Source organism: Falco rusticolus, chromosome 8 (assembly GCF_015220075.1).
Source record: "Falco rusticolus isolate bFalRus1 chromosome 8, bFalRus1.pri, whole genome shotgun sequence".
In the NCBI taxonomy this organism is placed as follows: domain Eukaryota; kingdom Metazoa; phylum Chordata; class Aves; order Falconiformes; family Falconidae; genus Falco; species Falco rusticolus.
Genome location: NC_051194.1, coordinates 23,820,410 through 23,839,545, shown reverse-complemented (window position 1 = coordinate 23,839,545; position 19,136 = coordinate 23,820,410). Strand labels below are relative to the sequence as shown.

Genomic DNA, 19,136 nt, shown 5'->3' with positions numbered 1-19,136 from the left:
GATAGAACAGTTGGTGAGCAGTGACTGTGCTCTGATGAGGTAACTGGCATGGTTTGGAGGTGCATCTGTGTCAGGAGGCTCAGGGATCACATACATGCAGGCACATGACTCACACCATACAGACATCGGGTCTGCACTCATTGTGCAGCTCAAAGAAAGCCCTCTGCAACCTCCTCTCAAACCAGAAGTCCAAGACTTCGGCCCTTTGGGACCTTAAAATAGCACTGTTCCACAAATGATGTCATTTGCTGATGTGCTAGTAGACCAGTTTTACCCTACACGTCATTTTTGACCTGTCACCTTGCCAAAGATCATAATAAACCCAGCACAGGAGATAATCAGGATGAAGGTATTAAACAACTTGTTTCTTAGCAATAAAAGCTGATCGAGAGTTGCAATTGCAGGGCTGTCTGAATCACCATAAAGTGAAGTGATAACGTATGAACTCGGCTATAATCATGGACCAGCACAGCAGAAATCTTTAAAACTCCACGTATCACAAGTTCTTTAGCCTTTCTTCCGTACTTACTGGTGGACATTGTGCAAGTTTATCAGCTGCCACCAACTGAACATTCAAGTGTTTACTTTGTGACTTTCCTCTAGATTTAATCAGTCGCCGCAAAACCTGACAGAGGAAAAGAGGAAAATGTGAGTTTTAAGAATTTTTTATCTCCATAAAGCTCAGACTGACACCCCACTGGAGGATTACCAAGTTCAGAAGCTCTCCATTATGTTCAACAAAATAGATAAAACATTGTCCTTGAATATAAGCACAAACCTTTCTGATAACCTCCCTGAAAGCTGTGCACAGTTTCCTCTGCATCACGTTTGATCCTTTGCAAATATTTCAAATGCAGTGCCAAATGGTGATTTTGTTTGGTTCTGCTTGAAGTAATAGGTTATTTTTGATAAATGTAATCTTCTAGAGGACCACAAAAATATATATACACAGAACTACACTGGATTGCTGGGTTGACTGTGGCACAACAGTAGCAGCATGCTATGCTGCGTAGCGATAATGCTGTAATCTGTTCTGAGGTGCGTTTTGGGTACAGAAGGCATTTTACACACACAAGTCACATTACTATTTTTTTCTTCTTTTTTCTTCCACTATGTTCATTACCAGAATTTAATGGGCCAAAAAGTCAGGAATCCTAAATTAGTTCTTTGTAAAATTTCACAGAAAATTACAGGTTGACAGAACAGTATTTTCTGAGTCGGAAGGACCTCTAGAGGCCTCTGTGCCAACCCCTCACTCAAGCAAGGCCAGCTGGATCAGCACGCTCGGATCCCTGTCCAGCTGAGTTTTGAACATTTCCAAGGAGACCCTAGGAGACCCTAGCACCTCTCTGAGCCAGGACTGACCCATCTTTGCTTGTACAGCCCAACATGCAGCTGATTCTCCGCTGCAAGAGCACAGTACTCACCCCGTTTAACTGCAATCCACCCAGACCCTCAGCCCGGCCAGCGGCAGGGGGCTACTCCAGCCCAGGGGCAGGACTTGTTATTTGCCTTTGCTGAGCTTCAAGAGGTTCCTGACAGGCCATTTCTCCAGCCGGCCAAGGTCCCTCCAGATGACAGCACTGCCCTCCGGCACATTAACCTGCCCCAGAAGTAGGTACTGTCCACAACCTTGTACGTTAACAAAAATGTTGAACTGTTCCGGCCCCGTTACAGATCCCTGAGTGACATTCACTGGTCGCCAGCTGCCAGCTGGATTTTGTACCTCTGATCAGCACCCTGAACGTGGCAGTCAATCCAGTCTGCCACGTCTCTTACAGTCCACGCTTATCCAGAGCATATCTCAGCAATCCGCCCGTGAGGATACTACATGCAGAGGACATCAAAGCATTGCTAAAGTAAAGGCTAACAACAGTCACTGCTCTTCCTTTGTCCACTGGGGTCATAATCTCACGACGGAAGACAGACAGGCTGGTCAGGCGTGATCTGCCCTGGGTAAATCCCTGCTGGCTGCTCCCAACCCCCTTTCTTGTCCTGCATGTGGCTGGAAACAGCTTCCCAGAGGATTCGCTCTGTAACTTTCCCAGGGGCTGAGGAGAGACTGACCGGTCCGTAGTTCCCCAGAAACAGCTTCTCATCCTTCTTGAGAATGGATGTGACATCTGCCTTTAACCAGTTATCAGGAACCTTCCCAGATCGCTATGAGCTTTAAAAGGTAATAAAGAGCAGCTCTGCGATGGAACGGGACTGCTCCTGCAGGGGAATCCCATCTGGTCCCTTGGTCTTGCACATGTCCAGTTAGTTAGGTGGTCTCCGCATCATCCTTCTGCTACTGTGAATCCCTGCCACGCTGCAGCGGGCCCACGCTTTCCCTGGCTTTCCTTCTGCTTGCCATGTTCTTACAGAAGCCCTTTTTGTTACCCTTAAGATCTCTTCCTAGTTCTCGCTCCAGCTGAACTCTGGCTTTCTGAACTTCCCCCCCGATGTATTCCTCCCAGGATGCCTGTCCCTGCATCCACCTTCTGTGTGCCTTCTTTTTGTGTTTAAGCTCGGGCTGTTCCCTGTTCATCCACACTGCTCTCCCACCCAGCTCAACACAGGAATAGAGCATTCTGGTGCTTGGAGGAAGCTGTCCATGAAGATCACAACAGCTCTCCTGAGCTTCTTTGTTATTCAAGACAAGACTTTTACAGGATTCTGCTGAACAGGTCCCTGCACAAGCCAGTTCTAGGGTCCACGTCTGCTACTCTGTTATTTGTACGGCTCACTTCTCTCGGGATCTGAAATTCCACTATCTCATGGTTGCTGCAGACAAGGCTGTCCCGGACCTTCTCAACTCTGTCCAGTTCTTCCATTTTCCCACCCAGCAGAAGGTCTAAGCAGACCCTCCCCCATCCTTTGCTGGTCACCTGCGCACAGCGCTCTGCCAGCTGGTGCCTGGCTCTCTGCAGACAGCTCTGATGTGCCACGGTGGTGACTCCAGCAGGTGCTGGGCAGCATCCCACCATCGCTGTGCTGATTCCATGAGACCCAAAGCCTCCGTCATGACTCCAGGCCCCCTTCTGCACTGACAGCCATGGTTGGGATGGGGTCCATGCTGCACTCCTGAGCTACAGTCACATTCACACTCCATGGCAGGAGCTGGCCAGCAGCTTGGCCATACTGGTCCAGACCCAGCTGCGGATGGTGTATCAACATGCTCCAGGAGGAAGCCTCACACAGGGTTTGTGATCAGCAGACTACCATCATTAACTGTCTGGGATGCAGGCAAAGGGCTGGGTGCCTTCTCTGAAGCTCAGCCTAAACTTAGGGCTTGTAGAGAGACAACCCAGGTTGTCTAGAGAGCTACAGGTGTGTTGGGGTAGGGAGGCTGCAAAGGGACTGCCAAGGGGAACTGAAAGCTGCAGAAAAAAATTGCTCATCAGGAATTTTTTTGTCTACCAAGTCAGTGGGTGCCTCATCCAGGGCTCAGCCTAAAGCTAGGTTAAGGTTTAGGGCAGAAAAAAGAAATTGCATCAGACATTCCCTTCTCAAGCCCTTGATTTAAAAATTTAACTTTTTTTTACTCTTCAGCTCTTAATTTCTTCAGGTGCAGATACCACACTGCTCGCTCCCACACTGCCCTCCAGGTCCCTCTCAAATGCCCATATTTTAAGGGTGAGATACATTACCTTTGGAGACGACACTTTAACATGGACAATAATTGGTGCTAAAGATGTCTTGATAAGTTGTGCAGGGTGATTGATAGTGTCTGCATCTAGGACAACCAGTTGTAAGGACCTTGCCAGCTCAAAGATTCTTTCAATTTCACTCTGTACTTCAGCTAGTAAAGGAAAACAAAACAGGTGAAAGCCATTCAACCCCAGCACATTGCTTAGACAAAAATATCATCACCCATTTATTTTCACAGAATATATACATTCAGTAAATGAACTCCATATGTGAATTAATGTAACTTCCATGAAATAACCTATTATTCAAGGCGATTTTTTAAATAAATATTAACTTTGAGACAATTCTGCTGCCTGAAAATACACACATACTATGTTCCTTTGTAGTATCAGTGTATTTAAACACTGGGTATAATTAAATGCATGTTTCTATTAACACAAAATAGACTTAAGCATATTTTCTAAATCTGTTAAATAGTGTAGGAGTAATACCATTTTTTTCATTTTAGATGGCAAGTGATGTATGGATGTCTCTTAAAACTTTTTTTGTTCTCAGATTATAATTCTGATTTAACTTAAACAAGAGTCTGTGTGAAAAGCAGAACTGCGACCTCCTAATTCTATAACCACAAAAAATTGTTTATGTTAAATAACTGACAGGGTATTATTTCAAAAGACACTAATGGCAACGTTCACACCAAATGACTTTTGTCTGAAGAAAAAGAGATTTATTTCCATGTAAATTTATTTCTGATATTCATTGTTCTGATCCTTCTTAATCATTCACATGCACATGATGAATTTTAAATAGATAAACTCAGCACAAATTGAAGCCTGTAAGTTACACTACCAAAGCACAAAAGAGCTGTATGTCAGCAACTCACATGCATTTAATTTGCCCAAGAGCTGTTCCACAGAGCAACACATGTTCACAGGCACAAGAAGATTTAGTGGTCACCTTTGCAGCACTTAATTTTGGGGTGCCTACTCCTGTACCAGAACGCCAACTGGCAGTGAAGCACCCTACAACCTATACCTCTAGTTCAAACAGCCACTCAGGATGTCAGAGAATTGGGTTTAAGAGCCTCTTTTTCCTGAGAAGACTGAAAACCAACTCCTCCTAGGACGGTGTCCCAGAGACCAGGTTATCGTAACTACATACAAATTTCCAGCCTTGTGAAAGAAATAAAAATTCATCGGGCCAGGGTAACCCAGCAGTCATGACATGGTGAGGAGAGGGTGTGATGACCGAGTCTCATGGCTAGACAGCAAAATTAAGCTATAACTGTTCAACATTAAATATAAACTAGTCCCAGGGTCAGGACAACGTATTTCTGTCTTGGCTGGGCAAGGTGAAAGGTCTTTGGCGCTTTGTGATGTGGAATTAAAATCACAGAGCTGAGGAGAGGGAGCTGTGAGGCCAACTCACCTCAGGAGGAAACAACACTGAGCCCACACCCTGCCTGCAGGCCCCCCCGACTCATCTTTTGCAAAGAGCAGTTATGGTCTAGCCCAGGTAATTGCTTAGCACGAGGCTAACACAGTACATTGTGCTGTTGCCCCTCTGCAGTCAAGAAAAAATTGTCTCCCATTTGAGTACGTGAAATTCAGAATTACACATTATAACGCTACAGACACATTTACAATGGCAGAACTGATGACATCTTGAAGGCTGAAATCCTGTCACTTTCCATGGTGTGTAACCATGTTCAGAATTACATCTGTGTCAATGTCTTACCTAAACTGGATCTTGTATTTGACCGCTCAATTATTGCCCTCTTGCTGGGATTATTTAGAACAGACCTCTTAGCAAGAGAAATGTCAGCTGTCACTCTAGTTATTGATATCCTATGAGTAAGAACACAGGACAGAACAAAAACACAGTAGTCAAATTTTCAGTGCACTGTGCGTGATTAACAGCTACGTTCCATTCCAAAGTGCAAATACAATAAAACACCACTCAGACATGTTTTATAGCTGAGTTATGTCATCATTAAAGAAAAACGAAAGAGAAAATGCTGCATAACCTTGAAGGATTTTCTATTCCTTACACTACTGTAGACTCTGGCACATAGTTTCTGCTATTCTACTTAATGTATTAATTAACTTTTCTCCTCCCCAGCTCACTCATCTCCTACACGAATTCGCACAGTACCATAAATACCAGAAGTTACGTGAGTCTCGGGGCATACAGAACAAGAGCCGTAACAGGAACAGCACTTCTCTTCCCAGCCAGTTGAACCATCGATTGAACCTGACACTGGTGAAAGGTAAGGAAGGGCCCTGTTTGGACATCTGAGCAGACCACATCACTCCTACGTGAGTGCCTGTGAGTCACTGCATAGAGCTGCTTGCTTTGGGAGACTGGTCCTCCAACACACACTGCTTCTCCAGACAGGGAGCCGTGCTGATGGGCTAAATGACTCGGCTCGTGGTTGAATAGGAGAAAAGTAAGTTGAGCCACAGCCATCTGCACTGCTAAAGCCTCCTCTTTAACTTAAGGAAGGTGGTTTTTTTACTTGATCTGTCAGTGAGCTGACAAGAGACAAAAGGTTATAAAACAAACACCACACAATCACGTCATAAAAAATCCATTTAGGCAGACTGTGATGAGCTGAAAAGCCATGAATATTGAAAAGCAACAAGCTGGAAATGACTAGCAGCTATTCTGCAGAATGTAAGATTTAAGCATGTCTAACTGAACTTATCAGATGAGGTGTGGAAAAGAAGTGCAAGCATTTTTCTACATAATATATGAATAGTTTTATTGCCAGAAAATACAGTGGAGACCAAAAGTGTAAGTGAGTACAAAAAATAAATGGGAGAAATTAATGGATAGTGGGTCTAGAGGTGATGATGAAACATGGTGGTCCAGATCACACCTCTGGCTCAGGGAGCTATTAGATCTCTGAATCTAGACGGCTGGAATGAGAGACATGTAACAGAGGAAGGACCACAAACGCTCACCTACTGTGCCAGATATATAAAGCATTTCATTCTTTCTAGGTAAGAAGTAATTCTAAGTATCACTGTCGCTGAAAGATGTTAAGAAAAAAACCGTGCTTTTGCTATGTTTTGTTTACGTGTCGTACAGAGTCAGGCTTGGTCTATGCAACAGTGATTAAACACGATGCATTTAGAAAACGATGCCGCTGGAGCCCTGCAGCAGGCATTCCCTGAATGCCCTGTGCCAGCCAAGCTCTAGCAGACTCCTTTCAGCAGGCCTGCACCACACAGCCTGCGAGCTTCACCTTTAGTTCACTGGCCAGAAGAGGATGTTGCAGTTGCAAAAGAAGCAGCTGACAGAAGCCAAGTGTATTAAGAGGTAGGGAAGGAGTCCTGCTAGTTCAGGTCTCACTGAGGTCTTCTGAAATGCTTCTCCTTGGACAGTCATTTCCTTTCTTGGTAATGTGGACCAGTCACAAAATTGCAGAAGAGATGGGAAGAAAGAAAATGAAAAGCAGGGAGCAGAAAGACTGCAAAGCTATGAAAGCTGGCAGGAGGGCAGAGCAGCAGCTTTTCTTTCAAGTTACTCAGAGCTAAATTCAATTGTATCAGATTGCTTGTGGCATTTAACTTTTTAAATGCTGAAATTCCATACTTCTACTTCATCTAGTTGCCAATATTGCTAGTAGCAATAGGATTTCCAAAAAATACCTCGCTCCAGGCAGAATCCCTCCCTTCTGCCCCCTGTGCAGACCAAAGGCATGGTGAGGGAGGAGACAGAAGAGCAATGCAAGGAGCAGTCCTGCCTCCCGTCAGATTAAGCAGCCTACATGGGTGCGTGTGTCTAGGTGTGCTTTACATTTTCTTCTCTGTATTCAGGCAGTGCTGATCTTCGTAGATCAGGCCTCTGCTGAGCACATTCTCATACAGGGTATAAAAATATACCTCCTAAAGGATACAGTCATAGCAATCACGTCGTGGCAACTGGAGATGACTTATCACTTCCAGTTGCCATGGTTTCCTACCAAAACTAATGACTCTCAGTTACCACCAGCATATGCAAAGCTGACAGACATATGTCAGCGGCTGGAAGAGAATATATGCTGTGGTTCTATACCTACACCTAATGCAAACGGGCACCTGTAGCGGAACCAGCGCAGTCACAGTGCTCAGGAGTGGGGAGAGGAGGCACTTACAGGATGCGTCAACAGCTCAGAAACATGACAAATTTAACCGCAGGCTGCCACATACAGTGCTTCATCTGTCAGGTTTTAAATCAATCACTAGGTTTGTAGGATCTGCTAGAATCACTTGAGCTGGGCAATTAAAAACAGGGGAGGAGATGAGATATTTTGCACAGAAGTTGATCATCACGTGTTTTGTCTAAGCTGTTTATGGGTTAGTTCAGCACTGTCGTCTCCTCACTGCATCCCAACAAGTATCTTGACCATAAGCCTTACTGTGCCTCTTCTAAACAACAGACACTATGATTTTCACTGCCCTAGTGCCAATGTTTTAGGTATTTTCAAATGACTTACTGCTATATACTAGCTGGCACAGTATAAGCTCCTTTTCACAGTTACAATATACAGAACAAACCAGGATGAAGGAAAGGCAGAACATCCCAAAGATGAAGCACACACCTACGACTACTGATGAGTTCCAGTTGAAAGGAGGAGATGCCACGGACCAAGCCCATGTTCCTAGCAAAGAAATCCAAATTATCCTTCTCACAGCTCATCAGGAAATATTCTCTGTGAATAGCTGAACAAGATGAACCCTCCTTACGATTTTTGAAGTTCTGAAACACTTTTTTCTGTATTTTAGTTCTCAGCATTTCCTGCTTCAAGCTGCCTTTTTAAGTACTTTTGACTACCGAGAACATTTTAAGAGTTGATTTTTCTTAGGTGTTGGTTTGCAGCACTGTTACTGCACCCTGTTGAAATCTGCTGTTTCTAATACTTATTTTAGGGCTAGGGTGTGATTAGCTTTATTTAGACAACATCCTGCTGTAAAGGAGCCTGGAACTGCACAAAAAGTGCAGGAATGAACCTAGCACAAACAGAGCAACTTCAAAACAACATCAAGAGACACTTTTTGATGTTTGCACACTTCAGCGGCTGGCTGAGCTGGTCCAGCTACAGACATAGCAGATACAACGATTCATGCACTCCTAGTAATACATTCGCTGTGTTCTACCCCACAGCTGGCTGCATATCTCAGTGCTGATACAAACCAGTAAATCAGTTTTGAACATGCATCAATCTTCTTGCATTAAAAAGAAAAATAAATCACTAAGATGTTAGTAACACATGGAGGGGAAAAAAAGCATGAAAAGGACAGTATTTCTCACCTCCCATCAAACCTGTGCTTCAGGAAGTCAAAGAGAGCTTTCTGCATCATGTCTGTCACCTTTGCAGAAGTGAGGAAGATTGAACAGGGAAGATTGACAGGGAGAAAAAGAAGTCAAAAGTAAGAAAAGAGGTATGTAGAAGGTAAGGATACTGCCAACAATCAATACCTTTTATAGGTAGCAATTATTTAATTTTCACGCTCTTGGCAGCACACTTTGTAATAAATACTTGCAAGTTTTCTGACTCATTCTCCAAAATGCAGAACGGAGGAGAGAGCTGTCACTCTTTCTGCTCTGTCTTGACTTGCATCGAGGCATAACAGAGCACACCTCACATCTCCGTAGCAATACCATTCTCAACAGGCTACAAAACATGTTGGAAGCATATGGGACTACTTGGGCTGAAGAGACCATATTTTTTTTTCCTATAGTAACATTATTAGAACTGGCTTAAAAATTCAGAGATTTATTGTATTGGGTGACTGTTCTAACAGAAGAGAAAAACTATTCTCAGAGAGGTGTACAGCAGAAAAAATGGATGCCTCCATTCCTGTATGTGGTAAAGCATCCGAGAGATGCTCAGCCCGAACAGCTGTCATCTACTGTATTGAATGAGCTCCTTGTCCTTTTCAGGACAACTCAGGCTGACACCTATTACCTGCCAGTCTAGACAGGAACTTAATCAAAGCCCCCAGGCCTCTGGCAGTTTATTTCTCCTAGGTTATCTTTCAGAATGGTTCCTTCAGAATTCAGTCAGAAAAAAAAATGGTCAATAGAATTTTCTCACAAAGGTTGCAAAGTAATATCAATGTGTTTCTGTTACGTACACCACTTATTTGTAATTGAAATTAACATTCTAATTGTTACCATTTATACACCTTTATATGTTCAAGATGTCATGTTTAGTATTACTTTCTTAAACAAAGGCAAGACTGCATAAGTAGAGGTATGTACTAACAAACACACTCTCTCCCCTCCAAACTTGAGACTCCCTAGGCAAATTAATCTGTGGTGCAGCACCATGGAAGTCAATGGATGAAATTTACTCCTGTCAAGAAACATCACCATAAAATTAAAAGGCAGAGAGTAGAACATGAAGTATCTCCTTTGCTAAACTATGCTTTTATGCTCATAATCGTACCATGCTGTAATCTTCCAAAAAGAACCGTTCCAATATGTTTAATAATATCCTATAAGGTATTAACAACATTAAGCTAAATGAAGCGTATTGTTGATATTACGTTCATGTTCATTTAGTTCCTAATTCAGCAAAACACATAACAGATGGTTAAGTTCACTAAAATGCCCTGCGACAAGCCTATGCTCATTTAGCACGTGTTAAACGCTTATTTGAATCTGCAGCAGCCTTGAAAAATAGGTGTCCTTCATCTGCACATGTTATCATTCCTACTTCCACATTGAACAGAGGCAAATAATTGGAAGGGTTAAAGATTTCTTTACGTATATACTTCAATAAACTAATCATAATTTAAAAAAAAAAATGTCAAGAACACATGCTGAAATAAAAATCATTAGTTCCCACATCCACTTTCAGGTGTTGGAGAACAAAACTGAACACAACGCAATAGTCCAACTACTTCATGGGCCAACACTGATTCCATGGGAAGATGTAAAGTTTTAGAAGTGAAAAAAGGCAACAGTGGGAAGCTGCTTAAATTTTGCTAATAAAGTTCAAAGCATTGCTAGCTTGACTAAAACTTTACATGTACACAGAAGTCTAACTAGTTGACTGCTCCAACTTTTTCTTGTAGCAGGCAAATTCTTTTTCTTACTTGATTTAATCAAGAATAACTGTACTGAAGTAACAGCTGATGGCACTGTGTTGAAGCAGTAAAACTGCAAAGAGAACGCTAGTACGTTACCTGCCCTTCAGCTGGGACATCACAAATAACAGATACTGTTGCAAAGCAGAAGAAAATTCAGCTGGTACTTCACCCAAACCGTGTGAAATGCTACCTATGCACTTTATACATTTTTTGTATGATCTTATACAACATTTTTTGACAATTATTTAAGTCTAAGATCACTTCAAATTATCATGAACAGTTGCACTGGACTACACCACCGAAGGTGCTAAGGAAGATTATAGATAAGAAAATACTAGTTGCAAATACCTGCATACGTACCTCATAGCCTTTCAGTGATGGACCCACCAAGACAACAGGTCTCATTGATGGCACTACATCATACGGGGGAATGTGTTCTGTCTAGAAAAAGAAAACAATCCTTCAGATCATTAATCAAAGAAGATCCATATAAAAATCCTGATTAGAATTAAATAAATTGATACAAAAGTAGTACTTACCACTTTTTGTTTCTGTTTTGCTAAAAGACCAAATGAGAACTTAGTTAAAACACACATTGGTGTATAACAACAATAACACTTGCAAACAAAAACCCCGTTGTCATCGCACTTTTGATTTCGCTCAGTGTACCTCCCTTTTGGTCAGCCCTGTTTAAACTGGTCATTCATTCCATTCTGGGGCAGCTGCCACTTTCCCCAAGGATTTTTTCCCCAGTCCCGTAGCAACTACGCATGTCTAGAAATAGATGTCTTTCTCCACTCCAGCATGCAAACCCTTTTCTGTAAATGTCTTAAGTCAGCAAAGGGGGAAACCTGCATTTTCAGATACAGCTTTTAAATAGAAGTATTAGAAATAGCAAGAGTTTCCTTAAATAACAATTCTCTCTTACCCGTGGAAGTAGGGTGGCTCGAAATGTGCCAGAAACCATTTCCCAAGACTTGAAGAAGAAGTTCCACTTGATTTCCTATGGTACCAGAAAGAGCCCCATTAACACCAAGCACCAGAGATGCAAATGTGTGAGGTTTTAGGCAGCAGCTATGAGAAATTGCCCCACGAGAATCACACAGTAAAGGAGAGTCTTCACCCACAACTTCATGCGGCAAGAAGCTGCCTCTGAATAGAGAGGTGAAGAGTACCAAGCAGGGACATGGGGAAACCAAAGTGTCTGTAATTAAGCAGACCTCCACATCTGGAAGAGCTACATACAGGCTACGAGGGGAGAGCAGGGTCCACTACAGACTGAGCAAAGCTTTTCTGTGATCTGCCCTAGGCTGGGAAACACAGCTGCTCTAGTAAGAGCCATCTGCTAAACCCAGTGCACAGCCCAGCTCTGCACAAGATCCCCCCACATCACTCTGTCTTGCTGGGTCTCTACCAGCATGTGTGACTAGCCAGACACATCTCTCGGGAGGTCTGGGATCTTTGCTGACAGTGTTAATAGCTTCTGTTGTGTAGCAACAGTGCTTTAAGTAGCTCCTTCTTCCACTCGCTGTACCTCCCGGCTTCCAGCAGGCAGCTCTGCCCCTGTGCCCTGCCCTCCTCCCCCTGTGTGATGCACCCAGCACGACTGCTTGTGCAGCAAACCGGCAGCAGACTGGAACAGCAAACTGGTTTGGGGAGGGGGAAGATGTTCAGGTAAATCAGGTCTCTGGTTCAGCTCATTGCACAAGCTGCTGAGGAGATGTGAGGAGGGAAGGAGAGCTCAGGGCAGAGAGGACTGTTCAGCAACCCGTTACTGCAGGTGACATAGTCCCATGTTACAATCCAAATCTTTAGCACAGTATTAGGATTTTTCGTTACATACAGAACAGCAAGAGGATACTAGTCCCCATCAGTATTTTGTCCTTGCTTTCTTGCCACATGCTTTCCAGAGCAGGGATTGTTTACTCCTGGACTGGACAAACCCTTTGCAAACATACACTAGACTCCAGAAACCCTCTTTATAGATGACTTTTTACTGCTTTACTTAGACAAAACTAGAATTCTTCTTCATCACATAGAGCCTTAGTGTCACAGCTAGTCAGAGCTTTTAAATAAATCTTAAGGTATAAATACCATATGACTTTATCTAACAAAGGGGCTCAAAAATAAACTGTTTTATCATTTTACATTACTTTCAATTCTATCACACAAATCCAGGCGTGCTAGTGTAGACTACTTAAAATCTTAATAGATATCCTTTATGATATTTCCTCTGTCTCTTTCACACTTGATTTCATTCCTAATATTCTCCGTGGGTGAAATTAGACAAAATCTTTGGAAGAATTGGTGATTCAGTGGAGTCATGCCCATTCACCAGCAGAGAATTTTTGTAACACGCTGTAATCTGAAACAGTATCCTAAATACTCTGTTAGTGTCCATCTCTCTGAATTAGATAATCTTCTTTCTGTACATTGAGATACACTGGATTCCTCTGAAGCTATTTCAAATATTATAAAAGCAATCTGGCAAAAGCACAGTTAATGCTGTTCAATCACTCTAAAAAGATTTCCCCAAATGGTTGATACTTGAAATGATTCCTGACCTTGATTAGGATATTAGTATGCCAATTCCCTGACAGTAACTATACAGACTAAATTATGCCTCGCTTACTGCTATCTATTAGATCCAACTCAATTGCTATGTCTCTTTACTCTGAAGTACTAAAGGTCTTGTCTCCTTATTATCTGTGTGAACATTTAAATTTCATTTTCAATTAGTGGGAATAATGCGTAAGTAGGAAAGTATTTTATTTTTTTAAAAAAAGTATTTTGTGTATTCAGCCAATAGAAGAGTGACTTCAGTGTCTGAACTGAGATTATGAGAAATCAGTTTTAATTCCTAGACCTGTGGCCAAATTTATATTTTTCCAGGGACTTGCAATCTCCTGCTCTAGCAGCATGGAGACACAGAACGGTTAGGCGGGAAGATGAAGAATAAAGGAAGTCAAACGACAAAGTTCATCTTAAAAAGTTTGAAAAGTCTGAGTTTGGCCAAAATGGAGAGAAAGAAAAAACAAGAAGAAAAATGCCATAACCTAAAGAGCAAACAGTTGGGGAAAAAAATCTGGCAGTCTTTGAGCACCAAGTTGACTTAAACCCATGGGGGATATAGAACTCTCTAGCCTTTCAGAAACTTCTGTCATTACCACTCATACCATATCACCGATCTTTCCTAAAGTCAATACACATCTTTTTTCTTGCTTCTTATCATCAACATCTAACACATCTATTCTCTGCAAATACTTATTTCCATTTGGAATCCCAACTCAAACACTCCTCCAGAGGCACTGCAATAAAAAAGAATCCAGTGACCTTTGAAAATATTGGCCGGTGTCAGAAATGATTTTAAATTATTTTAAAAGGTTACAGCATTCTCACCCTCCATGGAAACGTCCTCGCTTCTGCTCCTGTTGAATACGGATGTTCTCCAGTCTAAGTGGGCTTGGAATAAAGCCAATCTCGCAGCCCTCCTTAACCAGCCTTCCTATCCACCAGTCATTATTATATTTCTGGAACATAGAAAGGTTACTGGCTTCAGTTCAAAATGCTCCATTGTCCAAAATTCCCTTAATTTGTTACCCACAATCTGTAACTCCATACTGGTCAACGAAACCAGACTCACGCTGACGTCTGAATGCTGGACAATCCGTGCGAAGTGAAAAGGTGCTAGGCAGTATTTGGGAAGGCTGATGTCGTCTTTGCAGCCAGACAGTGGAAAGTGGTGTTATCTGTGGCAGCACTGGCTTATTTCTTAACTGCCCTAACACATCCTGCTGTGGCTTTTCCTCTGTTATCACCAACTAAGGTGCCGAGTCTGATAGTGATTTAATGAGACAAACCAATTTCTCGTGAACCACGGCCACTAAACTACCTCATAGAGGGCATATAAAGCAGTCAAAACAAAAATAACACCTTCACATCACCATCCAAACCATCATTATCAGTTCCTTGTAAAATTAATGACCTACACCAAAGATCACCACCACCGCTGCCATTTTTCCTTCCTCCTTTCCAGGTCCAGGTATGGACATTATTCATGTGTTATCCCTTTGTGAAAACTTTGTGTGGCGGAAAAACTCTACAAAACCATTCTAGAAACTGAAAAAAAGACCAACCTATCCTAGAACAAGACAGAAAGCTTACAGCTCCAGCAACAAACCAAAGCCACATCTGGTTAACACTACGGTAGAGCTCTAACCAAAGTTGTAACACATCTATACAAATAAGGCCTTTATATACCACTGCCTAGAAGCAGCCAAACTCTTTGGAAGTATACACATTTAAATTTATGAAGTTGAAGAAAAATTCACCTTTAGGATGAAACTTTAATGTATACCTGAAAGTATAAAATTTAATTTTATCGTTAACCTTTAGCAGCATACATTTCTCTGCATTATTGAAAGTCTGGCCTAACTTTAATGATGGAAAGATGAAAAGCGGTATCATGGTGGATACTGTAGTGGAAAAGGAATTGTTGTAGCTGGTTGCCAGCAGCACTTTTGAAGAAAAGTATCTGAAAATCTTATACTCTGCTATGCTTCATTAGGCACCTCAGTGTTCAAAAGATACATTACTTTTCACAACTGACTTTTGAGTCATTAAGACCAGCACGGGTGTACCAATTTCCTCTGCATGCCTTGAGGAAAACGTTACCACAGAAATCTCATCTTAAAAATGATCAGTTCTCTTGGCTCCATATTCTCAAGCACTTAAGTTCTTGCGGAACACATGAATACCATGTCCTAGTTGTCAAATGCACAACAGTGCCTAACTGAAGTCTCCGAAACATGCAGAGCCTCAACATCTTTGAAAAATACATCAGCTTTTTTATGAACCCATACACACACACAAATATTAACATACACAGATAAGGGCGATGTAATCCTTATACCCTCATCATGCAAACTTGTCCTCTTTACCTAGCTGTCATTTATGTAAGAGGTTCCATTGCATTGTCCTTTCAACTTTTTAAGTATCCACTCTTCATGCTGTTATGACCCCCATTCAGACAACATCAGCAAGCAAAGCTTAACTTTAAATATGCTGCTTCTGCTTAAGTTGACAGAACTATTTACATTTTTTAAAACAGACAAAATACTTCAGGAGCTAGCATTATGCTGTTGTAAATCAGTGAAATCAATCAATGGATTTAAACTACTGTAAAACCTGAGTCCCACAAGCATTGCCAGTTCTATTTTGGTTCTAAGTGTACAGCTTGAACATGGGAATCTTTCTTCCATTAGCAGGTCATGGACCTCTGAGTGATGCCTCTAGACATCAGATCAGAATCAGCATTATGCTGAGAATATCTGAACAATACGAATGATAATGATGCAGCAAGGAATGCAGGGCTATTTGCATTAGGTCATTACCTCCCATATGTTATTCTTTCTATTCAGCATGTGGGAGGACTACAGTTCATTCCTATTGGTTGCCATGCCCATGATTTCTTCTGCATTGTCAGTAAGTTGTCCAGTTCAGTCTTCTAAGTAAGCACATATGGATATCTTGTAGAGACAGATGGAGACATACAGACACATTCTCAATATAGCTACTCCTCAGTTACTGCGATGTTTCATCCTGTCAGCAGGGTGATCTTACTTCTTCCTAGTGTAGCACTATCTAAATCTGGAACCAGCGTTGTTCTAGTCCAAGCAAGCCTGTCAGATTGTTGAAAAACAATTCTGCAAAGCCTTTCTCCATAGGCAGACAGACTCCAGCATGGGCAACCATTCCTGAAATCTACTGAGCTACAGCTTCAGGCAAGCTGAGGTTTCAGCATTAACAAAGGAACTTATGGTAAACCCTTAGCAGAGCTGACAAATACCAGTAAGCTAGATGGCTTACAGTTTAGCACAATGTGATCCTGGCCATTTAGTTCTTGGAAGAAAACTCTCAGAATGCCAAGTCCACTGGACTTGCATACTCTCTAGAAAATGTACAGGGCAGCACGATAGGAGCTTAGTAGATTAAATTCAATCCCTGGCCTGACAATAAAGGTAGCCACATCCTAGGAAAGCCAAGTTCAAATACTTCGTTTAGTGGTGATGCACAGAGTTACCTGAATGGTTACACAGGACAAGGTATCTATAAAGACAGTATGTCAGGTAGGGTGTACATTTCTGGATGTTGGGTGGGAAAACACTGGGGAACGTAGCTAAGAAAGTGATCTGAGTGCTGTAATGGATGAAGCTGTCTGCATTCAACATTGGGAGTTAGCAAAGGAGCTTTCCTGACGGGAAGCAGGTTTAGAAAGTGGCATGCATCAAGGGAGTTCAGTGTTGTGTTGTACATAACACATTCTTGGGGAACGATGAAGAGGGGCAATCACATCTGCATGCAGAGACAAGGCAGATCCAGACTCAGAGCTCCACTCCCTCAGCAGCATTCAAGCATTGTTCCACACAAATATTAAAAAAAAAATGAAACGCACACAAAACCCAAACAAACAAAAATCCAAATCAAATTTCCATCTGTTTGCAGCAAATTGAGAAAATGGAACAAGGGAATCAACTGCCTCTCCTGTGTCCCCCTCAGGGAGAAAGAATTCAAAGCAACCCCCCCCCCCCCGTTCTACCATGAATCTCTGCCTCTAGAGGTGCAGAAGCAGGTGTTTTCCCCTTAAATGTGCTCAGTCTAAGGGAGATCAGTGCTCTGAAGCAATGACGGACACATGTTCAAAGCAAGAGACAAACGAGTACTGAAGAATCTAAAATAAACCCAGAATGCAGATGAAAAAAAATGTTCTTGCAAACTGCAAGCCTGTGTACAAAGCTACAAAACAACGGGGGTTTATGCAATTGAAGGACTAGCTTCAGATAAAGAATTGCAGAAAATATGCTCAACATGCAGTAAAATGTATTTTTCTCTACCAAAGCCATACTTGGGGCTTTCCTATTCCTTTTTCCTTATTTTTCTATCTGTCCTCTTTTTTATTTTTCTTATTGTATTATTGTAAGTCTTATTTCCTCTCTTACAAGCCTACCTGGTGCTTCATGGAGACCTGGTGTAACCTGGTGCTACTCCACTTTCTGATCAATATTCTATCATGAAAAGAATATTGGAAAGATGTGATGGATCAGTAATCTCCGATTCATCACAAAATTCATTTGATGAATCTGAATCTACCATGTTGAAGGGTATTTAAAACATAGAAAGATGTTATTTCCTTCCTGTGACATGACAAGCCAAAAAGTTGGAAACATCAAGCGTTAAAAAAGTGCAAGATAACCACCCCAGGGTGCTGGAACTATAAAAAGGCTGAAATACCACCACACGATCACCAACCAAGACAGATGCGCTGTGCTATCCTGCCTCCACTCAGCTCTCGGCTCTCTTTTAATCCGGTATGGCTCAGCCTCGGCTGTTCAAATCGTAGACCTTGGCATGTAAAAATATTCCCTTTTACATTCCCTTTTGTTGCTTCTGGGTTTTACCTCTTAATGTGTAGGAAGTCCTTGGCATCAAAGAGATGGCAGTGCTTGGGACAGGAACATCTTCATCCAGAGCTCCACAGTAAACTCACATTAGTCTTAACAGCAAATGCTACTGGTTTGGACTACAAATAGAAACACACATCACAAACAGCGGACACTTTTCTGAATCAAGAATTGTATCAAATTCCCAAAAACCTAGCAGAGAACATTTGCCAAAACCAAAATTCAGACCTAATAACTTCACACAAACCAGCAGAGTTCAGCTCCCTAGAGAAGATCCCCATTTATACAACAATAAACTCTATTCCCCCAAAACAACTTGTCTGCAGATAACTTGACTCAATTGCCAAACTATTTCAAAAGATAGCACCATCATTATAAACCACGAGGTGGAATTTAACACTACACAAAAGATAAATACCACGTAACTTAGTTATATTAAAGCTGAAAAGAACACACCTTTGCCCTTTTCAAGTTGTATAGCTGCTTGTTGTTCTCTTTCTTGGCGGATTGCTTCCTATCTTCTTCCAAAGAGACATCAGAGTCTGAGGGTCTGCTTGTTACGAATCTGCTGAGCCTGAAATTAAATTTACATCACTAAGAAAACATCTGTAAGAAATAGAAACTCCCTCCCCAGTCAGTCATAAAATACATTTAAAATATTTGTTTCTTAATTTCTTTGAGGTGGATTTTTACATATTGTTGCTAGCATAATAAATGTGGCAGAACTTAGCAAAGAAATAACCAATCAGGTGCACTAAGCCAAAGACAAAAATCCCAAGAAAAGCCTCTCTCCACTTTCACATAATTTCTTCACTTTCTTACTGCGACAGTGAAGTACAGCTCAGTTGTGGGCGCCATTCAGAAATCTTTATATTTAAATCCTGTCATTCAAGATTGTCAAGGGCTAGGTCACATTAACATAATTAAGGTATTAAAGTTGGGTTAGAATCACCCCTCC

The 19,136-nt window shown here is 41.9% G+C and overlaps 1 protein-coding gene across 3 annotated transcripts in view; it reads right to left on the bottom strand.

Annotated features, from left to right (window-relative positions):
• CACNB4 (calcium voltage-gated channel auxiliary subunit beta 4) overlaps nt 1-18,752 on the bottom strand; it is a 32,073-nt gene extending 13,321 nt beyond the window's left edge. Inside the window, exons 1-10 of one of the 3 annotated variants that reach the window (XM_037397327.1) lie at nt 18,635-18,752; nt 18,176-18,297; nt 14,118-14,248; nt 11,647-11,721; nt 11,258-11,277; nt 11,079-11,159; nt 8,932-8,990; nt 5,371-5,480; nt 3,633-3,784; nt 530-625 (exon numbers count right to left, since the gene is read on the bottom strand). In XM_037397327.1, the coding sequence (XP_037253224.1) occupies nt 530-625; nt 3,633-3,784; nt 5,371-5,480; nt 8,932-8,990; nt 11,079-11,159; nt 11,258-11,277; nt 11,647-11,721; nt 14,118-14,124 (600 nt within the window). In that variant the 5' untranslated portion in view covers nt 14,125-14,248; nt 18,176-18,297; nt 18,635-18,752. The remainder of the gene's footprint in view (nt 1-529; nt 626-3,632; nt 3,785-5,370; nt 5,481-8,931; nt 8,991-11,078; nt 11,160-11,257; nt 11,278-11,646; nt 11,722-14,117; nt 14,249-18,175; nt 18,298-18,634) is intronic. The other 2 variants (XM_037397330.1, XM_037397328.1) reach the window with 2 other exon arrangements.
• Nucleotides 18,753-19,136: the final 384 nt, after the last annotated feature.